The sequence below is a fragment of the Chanodichthys erythropterus genome, chromosome 5, assembly GCF_024489055.1.
Source record: "Chanodichthys erythropterus isolate Z2021 chromosome 5, ASM2448905v1, whole genome shotgun sequence".
Taxonomy (NCBI): Eukaryota; Metazoa; Chordata; class Actinopteri; order Cypriniformes; family Xenocyprididae; genus Chanodichthys; species Chanodichthys erythropterus.
Genome location: NC_090225.1, coordinates 14257600 through 14275088, shown reverse-complemented (window position 1 = coordinate 14275088; position 17489 = coordinate 14257600). Strand labels below are relative to the sequence as shown.

The 17489-nt window shown below is 35.5% G+C and overlaps 1 protein-coding gene across 6 annotated transcripts in view; it reads right to left on the bottom strand.

The window, feature by feature from the left end:
- Window positions 1-17489, bottom strand: part of ldb3a (LIM domain binding 3a) — a 47103-nt gene that overhangs the window by 4653 nt on the left and 24961 nt on the right. For 3 of the 6 annotated variants that reach the window (XM_067386162.1, XM_067386163.1, XM_067386161.1), the window contains exons 6-9: window positions 4256-4414; window positions 2378-2434; window positions 616-770; window positions 146-509 (exon numbers count right to left, since the gene is read on the bottom strand). In XM_067386162.1, coding sequence (XP_067242263.1) covers window positions 146-509; window positions 616-770; window positions 2378-2434; window positions 4256-4414 — 735 coding nt within the window. Of the gene's footprint in view, window positions 1-145; window positions 510-615; window positions 771-2377; window positions 2435-4255; window positions 4415-10887; window positions 11758-12799; window positions 12837-12932; window positions 13100-15278; window positions 15483-17489 lie in introns of those variants that run through there. The other 3 variants (XM_067386166.1, XM_067386164.1, XM_067386165.1) reach the window with 3 other exon arrangements.

Genomic DNA, 17489 nt, shown 5'->3' with positions numbered 1-17489 from the left:
GAACTTGGAGTGGTCTCTCAATTTTTTCCATAGCTGTATATATATATATATATAAAAAAATTAAATTCCATGCCTGAAGTTGAATAAAAAACACCTATATATTACAAAGGGTCTTGTGAAGAATATTGCACAAGTGTAATCATACCTGATGATGTTGTTGCAGGATCCACACAGAGGTGTTCTGTTGCTGGCTGCAAACCGCTCTGCCCTTTGAGCAACTCCACGAGCCACAGGTGGGAAGGGAGCGGGGCTGAACGGAGCAGGGGAAGGGTTGAATGCAGGGCTGGGTGCAACAGGAGCAGGGACTGGGTTGGGGATGTAGGCTGGTGGTGGTGGTGCCGCCTGAGGAAGAGGCTGCACTTTGATATGTGTGGTGGTGGGTTTGCTAGGGTCAAATTTATGGGCAAAGTTCTCATCAGTAACCCAAGGAGGCCTGTTGGAAGACGCTGGAGCTGCGACAGGAGCAGGTGGAGGTGGAGCAGGTTTGTAAACCATTGGAGGAGCTGGTGCTAAAAGATGCCCATGAATTAGTATTGCATTCATACTGCAGAGTCAATCAAAGATGGACACACACATACAATGAATTACACATAATCACATATGTGCAATGGCTACCTGGGCCGGCTGGATAGGCTGTGGGCATAATGGTGGCAGTGCTGACCACTTTAGGTGGAGGTGGACCTACAGGGATCTGGATGGAGCTGTGCTGCATGGGTGGTGGCTGCTGCATGGGTGGTTGCTGATGCATAGGTTGAGGCTGGGCATAAGGACTACAGAGAGACAAAACAGAAACTCAACATTTCAGTTCAAATGAGAAGTTACTTAGCTTTTCTGCTTTTCTTAAACAATTTAAAACATTCAAATTAAACTTTCATCCAAAGCCACTTGCATTGCATTCCAGACATTTTGCATTCTCTGGCAATCGAACCCAGGACCATGACAATACTAGCATCATGCTCAACTAGACACATTATATTTAAATGACATAATTCTTATAAATAAAATATATATTAATTATAGTATTTATATTTTGTGAAAAGCAACTACACATTTACAACCCTTAACCTAACCTATTTTTTTTTCTCAATGAAATTAATTATTTGCACAATCATTCATATGAACACACTGTGTAGTTCTTTTGTAAATTGTAACTGTATTTTTGACTAATTTTCACGTAAAGATGTTTTAACCACACTACCGCTCAAAGGTTTGGGGTCAGTAAGATTTTTTTTGATAGAAATTAATATTTTAATTCTGAAAGGACACATTAAATTGATCAAAAATGACAATGACTTTTAAAAAACATTACAAAAAATGTCCTATTTCAAAGAAAATTCCTTTGAACTTTCTATTCATCAAAGAATCCAGGAAAAAAGTATCAGTTCACCGGACAATGATTAATTTTCTCTAAATCATAAAAAATATTAGTGTCCAGGACTCTATGAAACCAGAGACATTATTAGAATGATTTCTGAAGGATCATATCTGACTAAAGACTGGCTGTTGAGAATTCAGCTTTGCCATCACAACCATAAATGACATTTTAAAACATATTAAAATATAAATACATTATTATTATTACTATATTTTTGATCAAATAAATGCAGCTTTGGGAAGCATAATAATAATAATAATAATAATAATAATAAAAACTTACCAAACCCAAACTTTTGAACAATAATGTATATGCCTACCATTATAAAAGACGCCATCTCTGGAAACTTAAAAAACATTACCAAAAAATGAGATAAGGTATTTTGGACTAAATTACCACAACACATACCCAGTAAGTTGTCATAAGCTCTTTCTAAGGTTGTCTATTTGTACAGTAGCCTATATATGTATATTAGCGGTTTTAAAAATCTATATCCACCTAAAAATATCTATAAATGGAAAAAGAGTAGTATAGCCTTCAGCAACTTTATTTGCCCACAACCTTAAATGAATTTGGATGCACATTTGGATGTCTAACTACATAATCCATCAAATACATTTGCGAGTGTCTTACCTTATTAGGTTACATCCCTTCATTACAATTTAATGCAAAAGTTAGTTATTTGAACAGAGTAGTGACTAGAAAGAGCGACAGAGAAAGCACCTAAAGCAGGGTTAGAAGAGAGAGCCTCATTGTTTAGAGGAAAATGACCGAGTTTCACAAGGCCTTTCCATTCATATACATAAAGATACATATTCAAAAATGGTTATAACATTAAAGGTTAAAGAAAAATACCCCAAGCATATCATCCTTTGAGTCAGTTGGGTAATAAAAACAGTAAGGGAGAAAAGATGTGTTATTGCACATGTGACAGGCCACACGGACACTGAGAGGGAGAAAGAATGCTTGCTGATTGAATGCAGAGCTGGTCCACAGCAGTACCTGGAGATGGAGGTTTTGTACTGAGAAGTGTAACCCATAGAGGTCTGCAAGTTGAAGCTATAGTGTAACAAAGACAAAAATGGTGGACAGTCAAAGTGATCATGCCTAGAATAAACCTGAGAGAGGCCATATGCACTCATATCTGTACGACTGCCGAAGTGTTTCAAATATTGCATGTTTTGTGTCTTTTTGAAAAACAGGATCAGACACTTTGGTTTTCCAAATCAAATGCATATGGGAGTTAAATGAATATGCAATAACCCTTTAAATAAATACTCAGATGTTTATTCTGTTCTTGTTTTGTCTGAATAAAAAAGTAGTACACAGAGTACAGTATACAGTATGAGTGGATATGGTAACAGACCATGAACAAATCATCTAGATGCAGACACACTCAAAACAGAAAATGAAGGTGCATTCAAAGCAAAGACCCAACAACTACTATATTTCACTAACTAAAATAAGGCCCAATTTAACACAAAATATATATTCAGGACTGAGTCTGACAGAGAGGACCTAAACATTAATAGTCTTTAATGTTAATACTAATATTTAATATTAAATATAAGAAATCAATTGTACTGAAAGGGGTTCTACTGTATAAAATTAAAGTGGAGAGGGTACATGGAAATTATTAGAAACTTATGAACATGCATGTTTGAGGCTCACATTACAGCATCTGGCGTAGTAGTACAAATAAAGTACTCTTTAAAAGAAAAATCTCTAGTTTCATAAATGCCTGGGTCTTACTGTTATTGTTGTTCATCATTCATTAAGTAACACGAGGAGGGTACATAGAAGTGCTACAGTGATCTTAAGCTTAAAAAAGTAATTCATGGAAGTCTAGGAAAGGTTTTTATTTGGGTCAAGTATGCCACTCATAAAATCAGAAGCTCAAAGCAAATAGCCAACATGGCAATGTAAACATGGATTCATTCAAATGTGTGTTTCTAGCTTCCTTATGGGGAAGAGTATTAGTAGTAATAAGCAGAAGCAAAGGAAGCAGCTGCAACAAGAAATTGAGTTAAGACAAAGAAGATCATTATAGAGGATTAAAGTTATTGATTATAACATTAATAGGACTGGAGGATTGGCTTTGCTTTGAGTCTCCAGGTTCAATGGACTTTGTCCAACAATCTTTCAAATGTTAGGCTAAAATCTAATAGCAATAATATCTATCACATGTCTCCACTAATAAAAGTTAATTAACATTGGAATAACTTGCTAATGCTATGTATGCGCTACACACAGTCAAACAGATGACCTGCAAGTGACCTGTAATCTAGAAAAAAGCAAAACAAATTAACGTGAACATAAAAATACATACACTACAAATGTTTGAGGTCGGTATAGAAATTTAGATGTTTTTGAAATATCAAGGCTGCATTTATTTGATCGAAAACAGAAAAAACAGCTAATACCAAGAAATATGATTACAATTTTTTTTTTTACAATTTTAAATTTTAAAAAAAAATTTATTCCTGTGATGGCAAAGCTGAAATTTCAGCAGCCATTACTCCAGTCAGTGTCACATGATCCTTCAGTAATCTTTCTAAAGGTCAATCAAGAAACATTTCTTATTATTATCAATGTTGAAAACAGCTGTGCTGCCAAACATTTTTTTGTGGAAACAGTGGTACTTTTCTTCAGGATACTTTTCTTAATAGAATTTGAAATTTTTAAAAGTCTTTACTGCCACTTTTGGACAATTTAATGCATCCTTGCTGAATAAAATTATTTCTTTCTTTCTTTCCTTCTAAAAAAAACCCCAAAAATCATACTGACCCCAAACTTTTGAATGGTATGCATGACATGTATACATACCAATGGGAATTCAATAAACAAATTAAAGAAAAAAAGCAACGCATGCAACTTTACCTGCTTACAGTGGTTTGCTCAGGAATCTGCTCCGCATCAGGCTCAGGTGCCTGATTGACTATCTGCGGCTCCGAAAGGAGCTCATTGGGCGAAGCAGCGATAATAGGTGCACATACAGATGCAATGCTGGTGGAAACTGGAGCATGCTCAGCAGGAGTACTAGATACAAGGTTAGGTTGCAGTGATGTCAGAAACTGATGTCAGGCTGAAGCCATAAATACAGACAGCAGCCATGGTTCAGGCCATGTATGTATATATGCCTTAATTTGAAAGTTACATTTTGTCATAAGCAGCTGCTTCATTCTCATGCACAAAACATGTCTGATCACAATGCAAGGATGTCCATCATGGGGGGAAGGAAATGTTAATTGCTTTCTTCTCATTAGACTACTCTTATCTATTGTGTCATTGAAGGATGTCTCGGCAGCAGAGACAACTGTAAGTGCTATTCTAGGATGAATTAAATTAATCCAGACATTAGGACTACAATCAATTACGTGCTCGATCGGGGCAATGAACTGTAGATGGGAGGACCTCACCATTTTAAAGTGACGCAGAGTAAAGAGGTTATGTAAACCCTCTTAGTCTGTCCATAAAACACAATTCAGTGGTTAGAGAGCAGTAGATTAGTGATAAATGATACTCCCCTGTGATCCAAGCAAAGAAAAGTGCATTATTCACAAATAGACATTTATTGAATCATTTGGCATCCCCTATACATAATCAAACACAATTAAATGAAGAAAGTATATTGGTGTTGGAGCCGCCCAGGCAGGAAAGAGAAGATAAGAGACAGGCACCTAGCAGCAGCAGGCCTGGTGGTGGACCGATGACTGACCCCCTTCACACACTCCGCAACCATCCTTTCTGACCATCTCTCTCTCTCTCTCTTACTGACTCAGTTTATGTTGAAACTGCCCACAGGGAGGGGCGAGGGAAAAGATTAAATAAAGAGAGCATTTAAAGCTGAAGTGTGTTTCAATTGAATTTATTCCATCTTTATATGTACCTACAAGCAAACCATTCCTGATGATTGACACTACTTTTACTTGAGCATCCCGACCATACAAAGCAACAAAACTAGCTTAACCAACACAATCTCATGAGAAAACATTACTATTTTTTGATGTAGTGATTTTGTATGAACTCATGCATGTGATTTGTACAAAAATGTACAATTTTTAGATAAAAACTCAAGCCACCCCTAAAACTAAGTTTTGGAGCATAAGCAGATCATATGAAAATGTATTAATTAGCCACATAAAATAGTTATGAAATGCTATGAGAGTGTGTTAGCTTAACCAGCGGTGTGAGTTTAGTGCGGGAATGTTCTGGAAAGCCACTTAAAAGCAATTGTTATGTTTACAATTCTAATTTGTGAATTTAATGGCTCAGAAATTACATACTTCAGCTTTAATGCCATTCTGTGGATTATACTGAGTTATGGTGATGGAACAGAGAGAAAGGTCTGTAAATGTTGGTTGCAGACATTTATGAAGCCTTCATGAAGATTTAAACACTTTCTGTGGTGAACCTGTGTGTGTATTGAAGTGTATGATTTGAGAAGCATGTATGTGTGTGAATTGGAGGGGCTTTGGGGAAGGTGTGTTGTGACATAAAGCAAACACAGATTAGCAATTATAGCAAGCTGTGAGAGACTGAAATAAGAGAAATGATTTGAAAAAAGGTGAAGTGTATAAACAAAAAAGTATAACTTTGGAAATTGTGATTACATTACTCTTTAGTCGCGCTCTCTCTCTCTCTCTCTCTTACACACACACACACACACATACACACACAAACATTATACAGGGCATAATGTCCTAACACTGTATTCCTCAACTGGCTATGCTGTCAAACTGTGACACTTTTTAGTTATATTAGCAAAATCTTGAATCTCAGCACAGATTCAGAGAACAATGAAATACAGTTCACAGAAGCAGACAATGCCTTCAGAATGAAGGGTTGTAATTGAAACATGTACTATTCTACTTGCAAACGTGTAACTTGCTAATTCATGGAACAGGACCAGAGAGCAAAGAGAGTCAAGACAGGCAGAGGGTAATTCAGACAAGATACTGCAGTGCCACCTGCTGGCATTATACGCTTGACACATAGGGAAAGTGTGTTTTCACCCTAAGAGCAGGTTAGTGCAACACAGTCTCATGAGAAGCAGCCTAACATGTAGACTATCACTGTTCCTTTCTTCACATTCACGCATGCAAAAAAGCATGAACAAAATTGCCATAGTAGAGGGTTGCGAAGATAGATTGAATGATTACTGAATGAAATATTATGTTCATGCAATAATAACATCCACACACTCGAGGAACTATAATGCTTTGAATGTTGGATATGTTAAATTTTTCTAACCCATGCAGTATTAAGTATTTGTTTCCAATTATATAACTGTTTTTAGGAAAATATTAAGTTCTATTAACTCAAAATACAGAAAAGAGACATATGACTGAGAATTGAGTTATTGAAAAGAATTATCTTGGGTTTTTGAAAGCTTTAAATAAATGCCCATTCAGCTGCATTTATCTATTTACAATCATTCGTGACAGGAAACAACCATTATGAGAGTTAATAACACCAAACCAATCCTTCAATATATAAGACGATCCAGAGGAGGCTTTCTGACAAGATTATAGAATATCTCTAAATTAATAAATGAGTTAATACTAATGAAGTAAAGCACACTGAATAATTGCAACACACAACATAAAAAGATCAAGACTAGTAAAGACAGCAGAACAACAACAAACATACAATTCAAGATTCATACAGAGCTGCTTGGATCATATGGCACGCACTACAGACAAGATTAGCATGACAGAAAAGAGAAATTTGTCATAAAACACCAAAATCATTGTTTCATGACAAATTGGAAATAATGGTGGCACTCTGCTGACTTGACATTTCAAAACATTTCATTTCATATAAAGTTGCAGTCTGTAAGTTTTGCCTCTTTGTTGCCATCTCTGTTTGGAACCTGCAATTGCAGTTATTTGCGGAATTATCATCTTTACGTGGGTTGTGCATCGGCACGGCTCCTCACCGCACCGGTGTGGATACTGTACTTCAGAATCACAGATTGTAGTCTTGAAGTATGACCAAAGTAAGAATTTTCACCGGAAAATGTTATCTGAACAAGTAAGTAACATGTCTGCCACTTTTGTTCTGACCAACTGAGGAAAAAAAAAAGCATTACAATAAATCGAGCTGCCATTGTTGATTAAATCTAACGATCACTTAGCTAGGATCACGTCAAACCGTGCAAATTATTATTATTGTTATACTTTGTTCTCAAATTGTTAATGTTCACAACATCAGCATTGCGTGACTATGTGTATTTAGTGTGTATTAGCGTTACCTGTAGATTTCGATTTCTGTACAGTCTAATCTCTAATGATAAACAGACATGATGTAATGACGCAAAGACAAATAGCGACATGCTCGAATTTCTTGCAAAAACCCACCAGCACCACCCGAATTATAAAACATTATTACAAGCTTACCGTTGTGAATCGGGTTAAGGTAAGGAGATGGTTTTGAACACTGGCTGGCTATGTACTTGCTCAGAAATTGATTTTGGATCATTTTTAACCAAAAAAGTTATGGACAGCAGCTTAAAAAACTACAATAATAAATTATTAATTTACTAATAATTAGTCTAAATTATTTAACATTATTGATCAAATATTTTTATGTGAATGTTAAATATTTCCAATTATCATTTAAAAATCATTTTAATTATTTGGATGTTATCTTTTTATATCTAAATGTCAATAAAAAATGTATAACAAAAACAATTTTAATTATTTGAAATAAAGCTATAGTAAAATATAAATATTAGATTAAAAAACTTAAACTTAGCCTACATCTGCATTACTCCAGATACATTTGAAAACACCATTTTCATTTTAAAATTGTTAGCCTCATAGCATAATTGCCCAAAATAATTTGGCCAAAAAATGACTTAGGCAATTATGCTATGAGGCTAACGAAATGTTCCCAGTCCACACTAGTGTAAAGCATTTTCCAAAAGTTGTTCATCCACACTGAAACGTGAAAATGCTTAAATCACATTTATGCGTTTACATAAAATGTAATAAAAGCTCATGAGAGGATACCGAGATAATAAAGTTCTCATGTTATTCCTCTGGCACATTCATTATATTGGCAAAATATCCCACCACTCACTGTTGCATCCAGGACGCACTCAAAATCGTATGATCTAAAACGCAATTGTCATGTTTTGCCACAGGACAGCAATTGCGAGTCTATTTTTGCAGGAACGTAATAGGAAGATTCTAAAAAGGAACATTTCTCTATAGCTCAGTGTGGATGGAAGGCCAAAATGGAGAAAAAAAACAACAAAAAAGACATTTTCAAACAAAAACATATTAGGGGCCATTTACACGACACAGTTTTCAACTAAAAAAAAATTTTTTTATGCGTTCTGGTCGTTTATTTACACGACAACGACGTTTTGGGGGCATGAAAATGCAAACTTTTGAAAATGGGTTTCAAAGTGTTTTTGAAAACGCTACTGTTATTGTGTATGTGTTAACTACAAAAACACGAATTTGTGAAAAATGTGAGGCATGTGTAATATTACATGCAAAGCCACTGGAAGGCAAGCCTGCAACCTTTTGTCAAAAACAACGGCTAATGCTAAAGCTCTGCCTCTGGCGGTATACAGGGAAGGAGACCAGAGGCCATTTTGATGTGCACTGCCATTACACAACAGGCTGAGAGGTGCCGCACGTGATTAAGTTAGCCGTTACGTTTTATCCAATGGTAAGCGATACAGACCCTCTCATCTCCCTATAATATACAATCTCTGTTACATGTTCAGTATAGGCGTGTAGTGCTTCTTTACAAAATGACATCGCCAACTACTGGCCTGGCATGAATAATACAGCGTTTTTAGACTTTTTCACGGATCCGTGAGGACAAGGATCATTTTGACAATGTTGTCGCCTGTATGCGAAAAACGCAAAAGAAAAACATTTTAGTATCGTTGTTGTGTAAATGTACCCTCAGTGTGGACAAGGCCTTAAAAAACTTGAAAACTAGAAATGTTGCCTTGGCAACTAACTTAAATAAAATAAGTTGAAGTTGAAGTACTAAAATTACTAAATGAAAACAATTAAAGCTGAAAGGGGAAAAAAAATAATAAAAATGACAAAAGCACATAACAAAATTACTTAAACTCAAACTAAAATTAAACCTAAAAATAAAATTCAAAATATTATTAAATACCATAATAGTATATAAATAATTTTAAAATAACACTGCAATTAACAGATACTAATAAAGTGGCAAATTTGCTAAGACATATTAAAGACAAAACTATTGCCAGAATGAGCAAAACAAACATACGACTTAACAAACAGCAGGAAACAGCACTGCAGTGATGTGCAATGAAATAAGCGAAAATGCTTATCTGTTTTTGTTTCAGTCAAGTTGAGGAGAGTCTGATGAAATATTGGAGACAGAAAATATGGGGAAAATGACAGCACAACATACAAAAGAGCTGACTGATGCAACATATGTCTGTGCAATCTAGCATGACATGTTCATATGTACATGAAGGCAGAGATCTGAATAAATAAGAAAAGGATGAAGAGTGGAGGAGGGGCCAGCCACCCAGAGCCACAAGCACTCCAGTGCAGTCACACAGTCTTCCCAGCATGCACTGCATGCAAGTGGGAGGCTCAGAAGTGAAGTAATCCAATGGTGAGATGATATGGGAGAAGGACATGGTTAGCAGAAACATTTTTCTTTTCTTAAAACAATCTAGCGCAAACCAGCTCACAGCAGAGATAACACCATTTCCCTATGTGACAACCAGACAGGCAGAATTACCTGGAGGAAAAGTCCTGGTTTATTGACTCTCTCTACTCACAGACATTGACTTCCATCTTGCTCAACCGCTTGAAGTTCTGATGGCTTCATGTGCCTTCGTTCATCTTCCAGACACAGAGCTCGTCCCTTCAGCCACCACTGATCTAGCTAAAGGTTATTACTCTTCCTACAGAGATAGACTTATACATTCATACCATAAAGTCTAACTAACAGCCTCATTTTCTCAATAAAGTGACACCACTAGATTCTAAAATAGTGATCTGTCAAAGTAACACATTTTTTTTTTCAGTCTCATCCCAGAGCATATGGAAAGCTGACAGACAGATTGACATCTTTATCACCGAAAACCCCTAGGTAGTCTAATATTTAACCACAGGCTTAGGTAAGAAATGTCTAACAAGTTTAAGAACATCAACGAAAGTATTTTCTTCAATAGGATAATAGTGTTGGTGATTCAAAGTTTGGTCTAAAGCTAAAGCTTTTGCTGTCTGTCAGGATTTAGCTTTTCAACAGATAACAGACTCCTGAAATAAAACTGACTGCATGTGCAAAGGATTTCAACATTTGCAAACCTTTTTAACAAACTTATCCTTATGTAATCACTGAAATGCTATTACATATCAAAAAGGCTTAGATTCTTAGATCTACACTGAAAAAAAAAAAAAAAAAAAAAAAAAAAAAAATATATATATATATATTATCTAATCCAGTGGATTTCAACCTTTTTGATTCAAAGGCTCCCCATTGTCCATCATAATATTTGAAATAGCCTTCATATTGGCTGAAATATTTCCTCTGGTATTTCTGTTCTAATTATGATAATACTGCTAATTATGAAAGCACTGCTTGCTTTCAAAGCTTTCTTTTTTAATTTTGTGATTCCAGAAAATTCAAGGTTTTGATTCTGCATGTTCTTTAATAAAACAATAGTTGAGTGTAATAATACATTTTTACATCTTGTTTTTTTTTTAGACAGATAATTGATAGATCAATAAAACTCTCAAAAGAGAAATAAATCCCAGAAAACAGTGTTTAAACAAAAGTTAGGCTAAAATTTAAAGTAAAAAATATCAAGACATTCTTTCAAAGAACGTTAGTTAATGTAATGTTTATTTTTATTTTATGCTAATTTCCTTTCTGCAGATTTAAATCTCTTGAATCCATGTATGCTCTCATACCCAGATGAATCCCATTGCCAAAAAAGCCTTTCCACATGATTAGTTCATAACATTTCTTTTATTTGATGGATTTGAAAGACTTGTGCACATATGCAATGATGTTCTCAACAACCATCAATAATCAAACAATCCGATACAAGAGAGAGAGTTTAAATCGCGGCAACATTCTCTTGAACAATTCCTATCCTATAGAGTGAACAACTAGCTTGAAACTAGTGATGAGCCAAACAACATAAATGACTTTCATCTTCATCCTTTCTGCTTTATTCTCACATGCTTTGACTTTCCTCTTACTCCAGCACTTCAGTCTGTCTATGCCACTTGTCTAACTCTCTCTATCTTAGGGCATTTTACTGAGGCACATTAAGTATTTGTGCCGACAGGCCATGGTGCCAGTTTTTCAGTTTAGCGAAACGAGGGCCTTTGGCTTCAGATTCAAACATTTCCCTGTGACATCAAGACATATATACAGGAAAAAAAAGAGGAAGGAAAGAGAGAAAAGAGAGGGTGGAAAAATGGGTTAGGGAATATGGCCTTCACTTCCCTGCCCAAGATGTGTGAAATAATTGTGGCTGGCTTAAGGTGTTGTCAAATTTACATGTACCCATTAATGTTCTGCATTCAGCTAAATGGTAGAGGTCACATTTTGCTTTTTATTGTTTCAGAAGTGTAATGACATTGTGAAATAAATGAGAGCTAAAGATATATGAAGCGTGATGTAAATACTACAGACCAGGGGTATAAAGTATTTGACTAATCGTACTTCATTACTAAAGTATTATTATTTTGAATTTGTACTTATACTCAAACTCAAACTCAAACTTAATACCTAATCACATGATACATTATACAAAGAATATCTTCACACTTCAAAATACATATGATTACTTGTAGTGTGCAATTGCAAAAATCATAATTGTAATTGCAAACAGGATTCCCAAACACTCCAATTGCCCTTTCAATTTTATTTTAATTACTTAATTAAAAGTTTTTTTTAAAGTTTATTCTTCAATATTTAGTTTGTTGTCTTTTCGGAGGTGGATTACTTTTCTAATTCACATCCTTCCTGGCTACAGTGGGAGTAACTGGGTTGCATTATTTGTATATCCAATTTGAAAGATTGGATTTAGGTTTGCGATCTTGATACTTAAGCACAATTAAATGTGAAAACTTTCCACTCAGATATTTTGACATTTCAGTAACTAAACTTTACCAAACACAATTTCTTTGACAAAAAGTACAATTTCTCTACTTTTTACACCCCTGACACAGACTATGAATAACACATCTAGCTGTATTAGACTGATGCATCTAATGTGTGCAGATCAAGTTCAGCACAGAGAGTGGTGTTCGATTATGAGGGTTTGGTTGGGGGGGTTCTGATCATATGTCAGCTTTTCAAAAAGCCTTTTGGGTTTTAAGAGGCAGAGGGCTGGATTTCAGTACAGGTCAAATATGTGGCCATCAGATGCTGCTGCTAGATGCCTACCTTGATTTTCTCAGAGCTTCCTCATCAGGGTCTTGCACTGCAGAGGAGAAAAGACAAAGAGAGAACATGTCAGACCAATCAAAATCTATATCAAAACAAAAAGAAAGTGACAAAAACAGGCAGGCAGACTCACTGTATTCAGTTCCAGTAATGTGGGCGAGGATGCGGAAGGACTTGGACTGCAGCTGGGCGGCTCTTTTAGTCCAATCAGAGGGACCCAGTTCATTGGTTTCACTGGGAATGACGGCCTGATACACTGGGGAAGCACTGTCTATAACATGGTCTTTAACTGGCAGATTACTGCAACCACAGAAAAAGCCGGTCTTGTGAAACACACACTTTCTTTTCAGTATGACTGGGAACATCAGCAAAAGAATTTTCATGTGTAACACATTAAATGCATTTTTTTTTTAAGTTAAAATTTTATAGATGCACTGGGATGCAAATTTACCTACTCTGACTAATTTACTGCCATTATCACTAATTTACGGTTAACATATGTCTGTTAACACTGATTTTTTTAATATATAGATTGATAAATATGCAGCATATTACATAAATGAGCTAATAAACAGAGAAGCACGAACAATGTGGCCAGAAGCTTGCTTATCAAACACTATACAGTATCTCTTAACCAGAAGAATGACAGAGCAGAGCATTCAGAAATCTGTTTGTTGACATCTAAAACTCAATCGATGACTGATTTTCTGTTTCCACATTAGCAGACCCTCCTTCTGTAAACCTTACCATTTAAACACATTTTCACCAAAAACAGTCGGTGTCACCTAGCTGCAAGATTAAGGGTTTCAGAGGAACATTTAAATGGTTCAGAACCAATGAAATGGAACTGAAAGGTGCAGTTTGAAAAGGAGGAGAATGTGATGTCATCATTGCATTCGGCTAAATCCAACTATTTCAAAGTTACAGTCAAAAAGTTTCTCCTCATGAATACCAGGTGCATTTCAGAAGTCAAGATGCTCCAGATCAATCAAAGAGAGGTTAGAGGAGGAGATCAGAGAGAAATGGATAATGTGGTGATCAGGCATGCAATGCGCAAGGGAGGAGATGAAAAGAGAGTGCTCATATCAAACAGATGGATCAGACTACTTACGATAGCGAAGAGGCAGCTTCATTGCTGCCAGGCAGGGCCATTGAGATTGGACACAGGTAGAGTGGGGACAGGGTACATGATGTGCAGTGTGATGGATAGAGGAAGCAATGGATGAAAGGATGGGTCGAGAATAGAGTGAGAGAGGGAAAATTAGATAAAGCTTCTATGTTATGCATTAGAGAAGGCTTCTGACACGAGACTGAAAGCCTAATCTCTCATTTTCATTTCAAACCATACAAAGACCATAAACATCAAAATACTGGCACCAACAAACATAAAAATATGTAGATCATATTCCAAACTGCTAAAACTCATTCCCACTGGATATACAGGAGAAAAAAAGGACACAACTTACTAAGACAACTATTTAAATGCATACAGTTCAAAAGTTTGGGATTGGTAAGAATTTTCTTTGTTTGTTTTTTAAAAAAGTCTCTTATGCTCACCAAGACTTCATGTATTTGATCAAAATACAGTAAAAACAGCAATATTGTAAAGTATTATGACAATGTAAAATAACTGTTTACTATTTTAATATATTTTAAAATTTAATTTACTCCTGATTTTAAAGCTGATTTTTCAGCAGTCATTCCAGTCTTCACGATCCTTCAGAAATCATTTTAATTTCTTTTTATTAACAATGTTGAAAATAGTTATGCTGCTTAATATTTTTTTGGAAACGCAATAATTTTTTTCAGGTATGATGAATGGAAAGTGATGGACAGCATTCATTTGAAATAGAAATACTTTTTAGCATTATAAATGTCTTTACTGTCACTTTTGATCAATTGAAACACCCTTACTGAATAAAAGTATATTACTTTCTTTTGTAAAAAAAAAAAAAAAATCTTACAGACCAAAAACTTTTGAACAGTATTTACCCATAAACCATGATCACTAACTTGTGCAAATGAGCATTCCCATCATCCTTCCTATTTGTTTGCATCACTGAATCGTTATTTTCCTGTTTATAACTGTAAAGCTGTCTTGAAACAATCTGTATTGCGCTATGTAAATAAAAATGACTTGACTTGACATGAAAAGCTCTCATAAATCCAGCTGGCTCCACAGAAACTACACATAACATATGCTAACATTGAAGACTTCGAAAACTGCCTTACTTCTGCTTCTGTATAGCAACATGTTGACATCATAAGATTTACATCACTATCAGTTCGATAATGTTAAATTGAGGAAGAGTGTATCTTGAGGAAGACTAAATCCAGTCTATGATCAGACATCCTTGGGAAGTCTTTAGCCTCGTGAGCATTAGCAGATAGCACTGGCCTAATCAAGCGTTATGGCAAACGCGTGTCATGCAGGGCATGGGAGGAGGTAGAAGATGCAGTTAGGTGTGGCAGGTCTTACCCGGACATCTCGCTACCCCTGGCCTGGGATTGGCCAGCAATGGCATCCATAATAGCATCCTGGGAGTACATGCTGATAGGGGTGTTGTACTGGGCATGGATGATGGTGGCCTTGCCTCCAGGCCCCTTCACCTCAATGGGCTTATTGGTGGATAGGGCAGAGTCCTTCAGAGCTATAGGATTGAAGCTGGACAGGTACTCATTGCTGTGCAAGTGAGGGAAAGGTTATAAGGGATGAGTATGGAAGAGAGACAAAAAAGATAAAATGGAGGTTAGGGTGAGAGGAAGGGAGTATGGAAAGTGAATTGGGAATGAAAGGTAAGAACTCAGTTGATAATACCAGCATATGTTGTGTTTTGTATGCTGGCATGCTGGTATTTCAACAAAGCTTCTTGATTAGATTAACCAGCAGAAAAACCATGCTGGCCGACCAGTTCAGCTCATCCAACAGCAAGACCAGCCTGGACCAGCATGGAAATTCATGTTGGAAGGTGTTGCAGGTGAAATGCAAGTTACAAAAGGAGTTTATACTATTGTAGTAATAAATAAATTGATAAATAAATAAAGGCCCAGTCTAATTTTTAAGGTAGAAACAACACAGCAAAAGATTACTACTGCACACATGACGCATACAATGACTTGTATAACTACAGCAAGCAGTATAACATATCATACATAAAGGGATGGGAATCAGCAAGAATTTAACAAATCTAGTTCCAATTCTATTTTTACTTAACCATTCCACTTGGTAACGCATGTGCAAGAACCATTAACGAAATTGGACATAAGTTGATTACAGTATTTTTTAAAATATAGGGAAACCAGATGTAAATAAAGGTGCATTCTTGCCATGTCAGAATTACTGTAATGTCGACTAATGTCACATCCTTGCAGAATTCATAATACACAACAGAGATCTGGCTTGTACCAACTAAGCACCACAACGTCATGCGGAAACACTCAAAATAGCAGCGTTTTCAGCAGTGCAATGTAGTTAAACAGTAATATTTCTGTTGAATAATTCCTATAATTGACTATCGTTAATGTTTTAATAATGCAATAATCTGAAAATAAACAAAAGACAGTTTAATGTAGTGAGCACAGAGCTGAACAACTATGTCCCGCTAAACAAACTTTAAATAAAGTTTATCAATAAGGCATTTTGAATAACAACTGTTACTTGTTATATTGTGGTTTTGTCTGTTGATTACTAAAATTACACACACTCTTAGCCCGGATTTTATATTTACTTAAAAATATAATTACAATATACTTAAAATATTTAAGTTTGGTTGCATTACTTATAAAATATAAGTAAATTCTACTAATTTGTGGGTGTATTTGAATGTGTTAATAAATGTAAGTTAAATGCACTTAAATTATGAAGTTTTTCTCCTGACCACGCCTCCTTCACACTGGTTTGCGGCAGGTAATGACGCCATTTTGACGTGGTGTGTATGAATTCAAGGAGCTGTTGATGAGCAGTTGGAAAATTTGTTTTGGCTGTTCTACAGACATCTTTTCCTAACATTTACCTTTTTATAGTTTTTCACCAAAGGAGAAAATCACAATTTTTAAGTTACCATCATCGAGGGTCAGGGGTTGTTTTAGTTGAGCTCTTGACCCTTGACTTTTTAATATTAGATTTTGTTGGGGCAGTTTTAACTGCATTAAAACCAACCAGACAAGCAAAGTTAAAAGATGATCAGGTGTTGGTTATGTTTTTACATAATTATTAGATCTGAATCACTGAACTCATTTAGAGCTCAGTCTCTGAGTTAGATTTACATTATTGATTACAGCAGCACTGTGATTCTACAGCGGAGGATCAACTTCTACAATACAATTTTTTTGTTTAAGTTGTCCTTATCACAAAAAAAAATAATAATAATTATATTTTAGGCACACACAGACAATCAGCCTGTGAATCTCAATGACGGTGACAAGCAACATGTTCTGATAAACAGATCAACTCTGAACATTAGAAAACAAGCTACTAAAAAGTCACAGAAAAACAGCAAATTTTAAATAGTGAGAATAAAGAAAATTACTAAAACAATTCAGCTCATAATTTATTCATGCAGCAATGCATGATGGGAGGCATGGATGAATTTTGATTGGTGGCAAGTTAACTTGCTTAGTACATTGAACTTAAATATACTAGTTGTAATAACTACAAAGTAATTAATATTACAAAACATTTTAAGTTAAA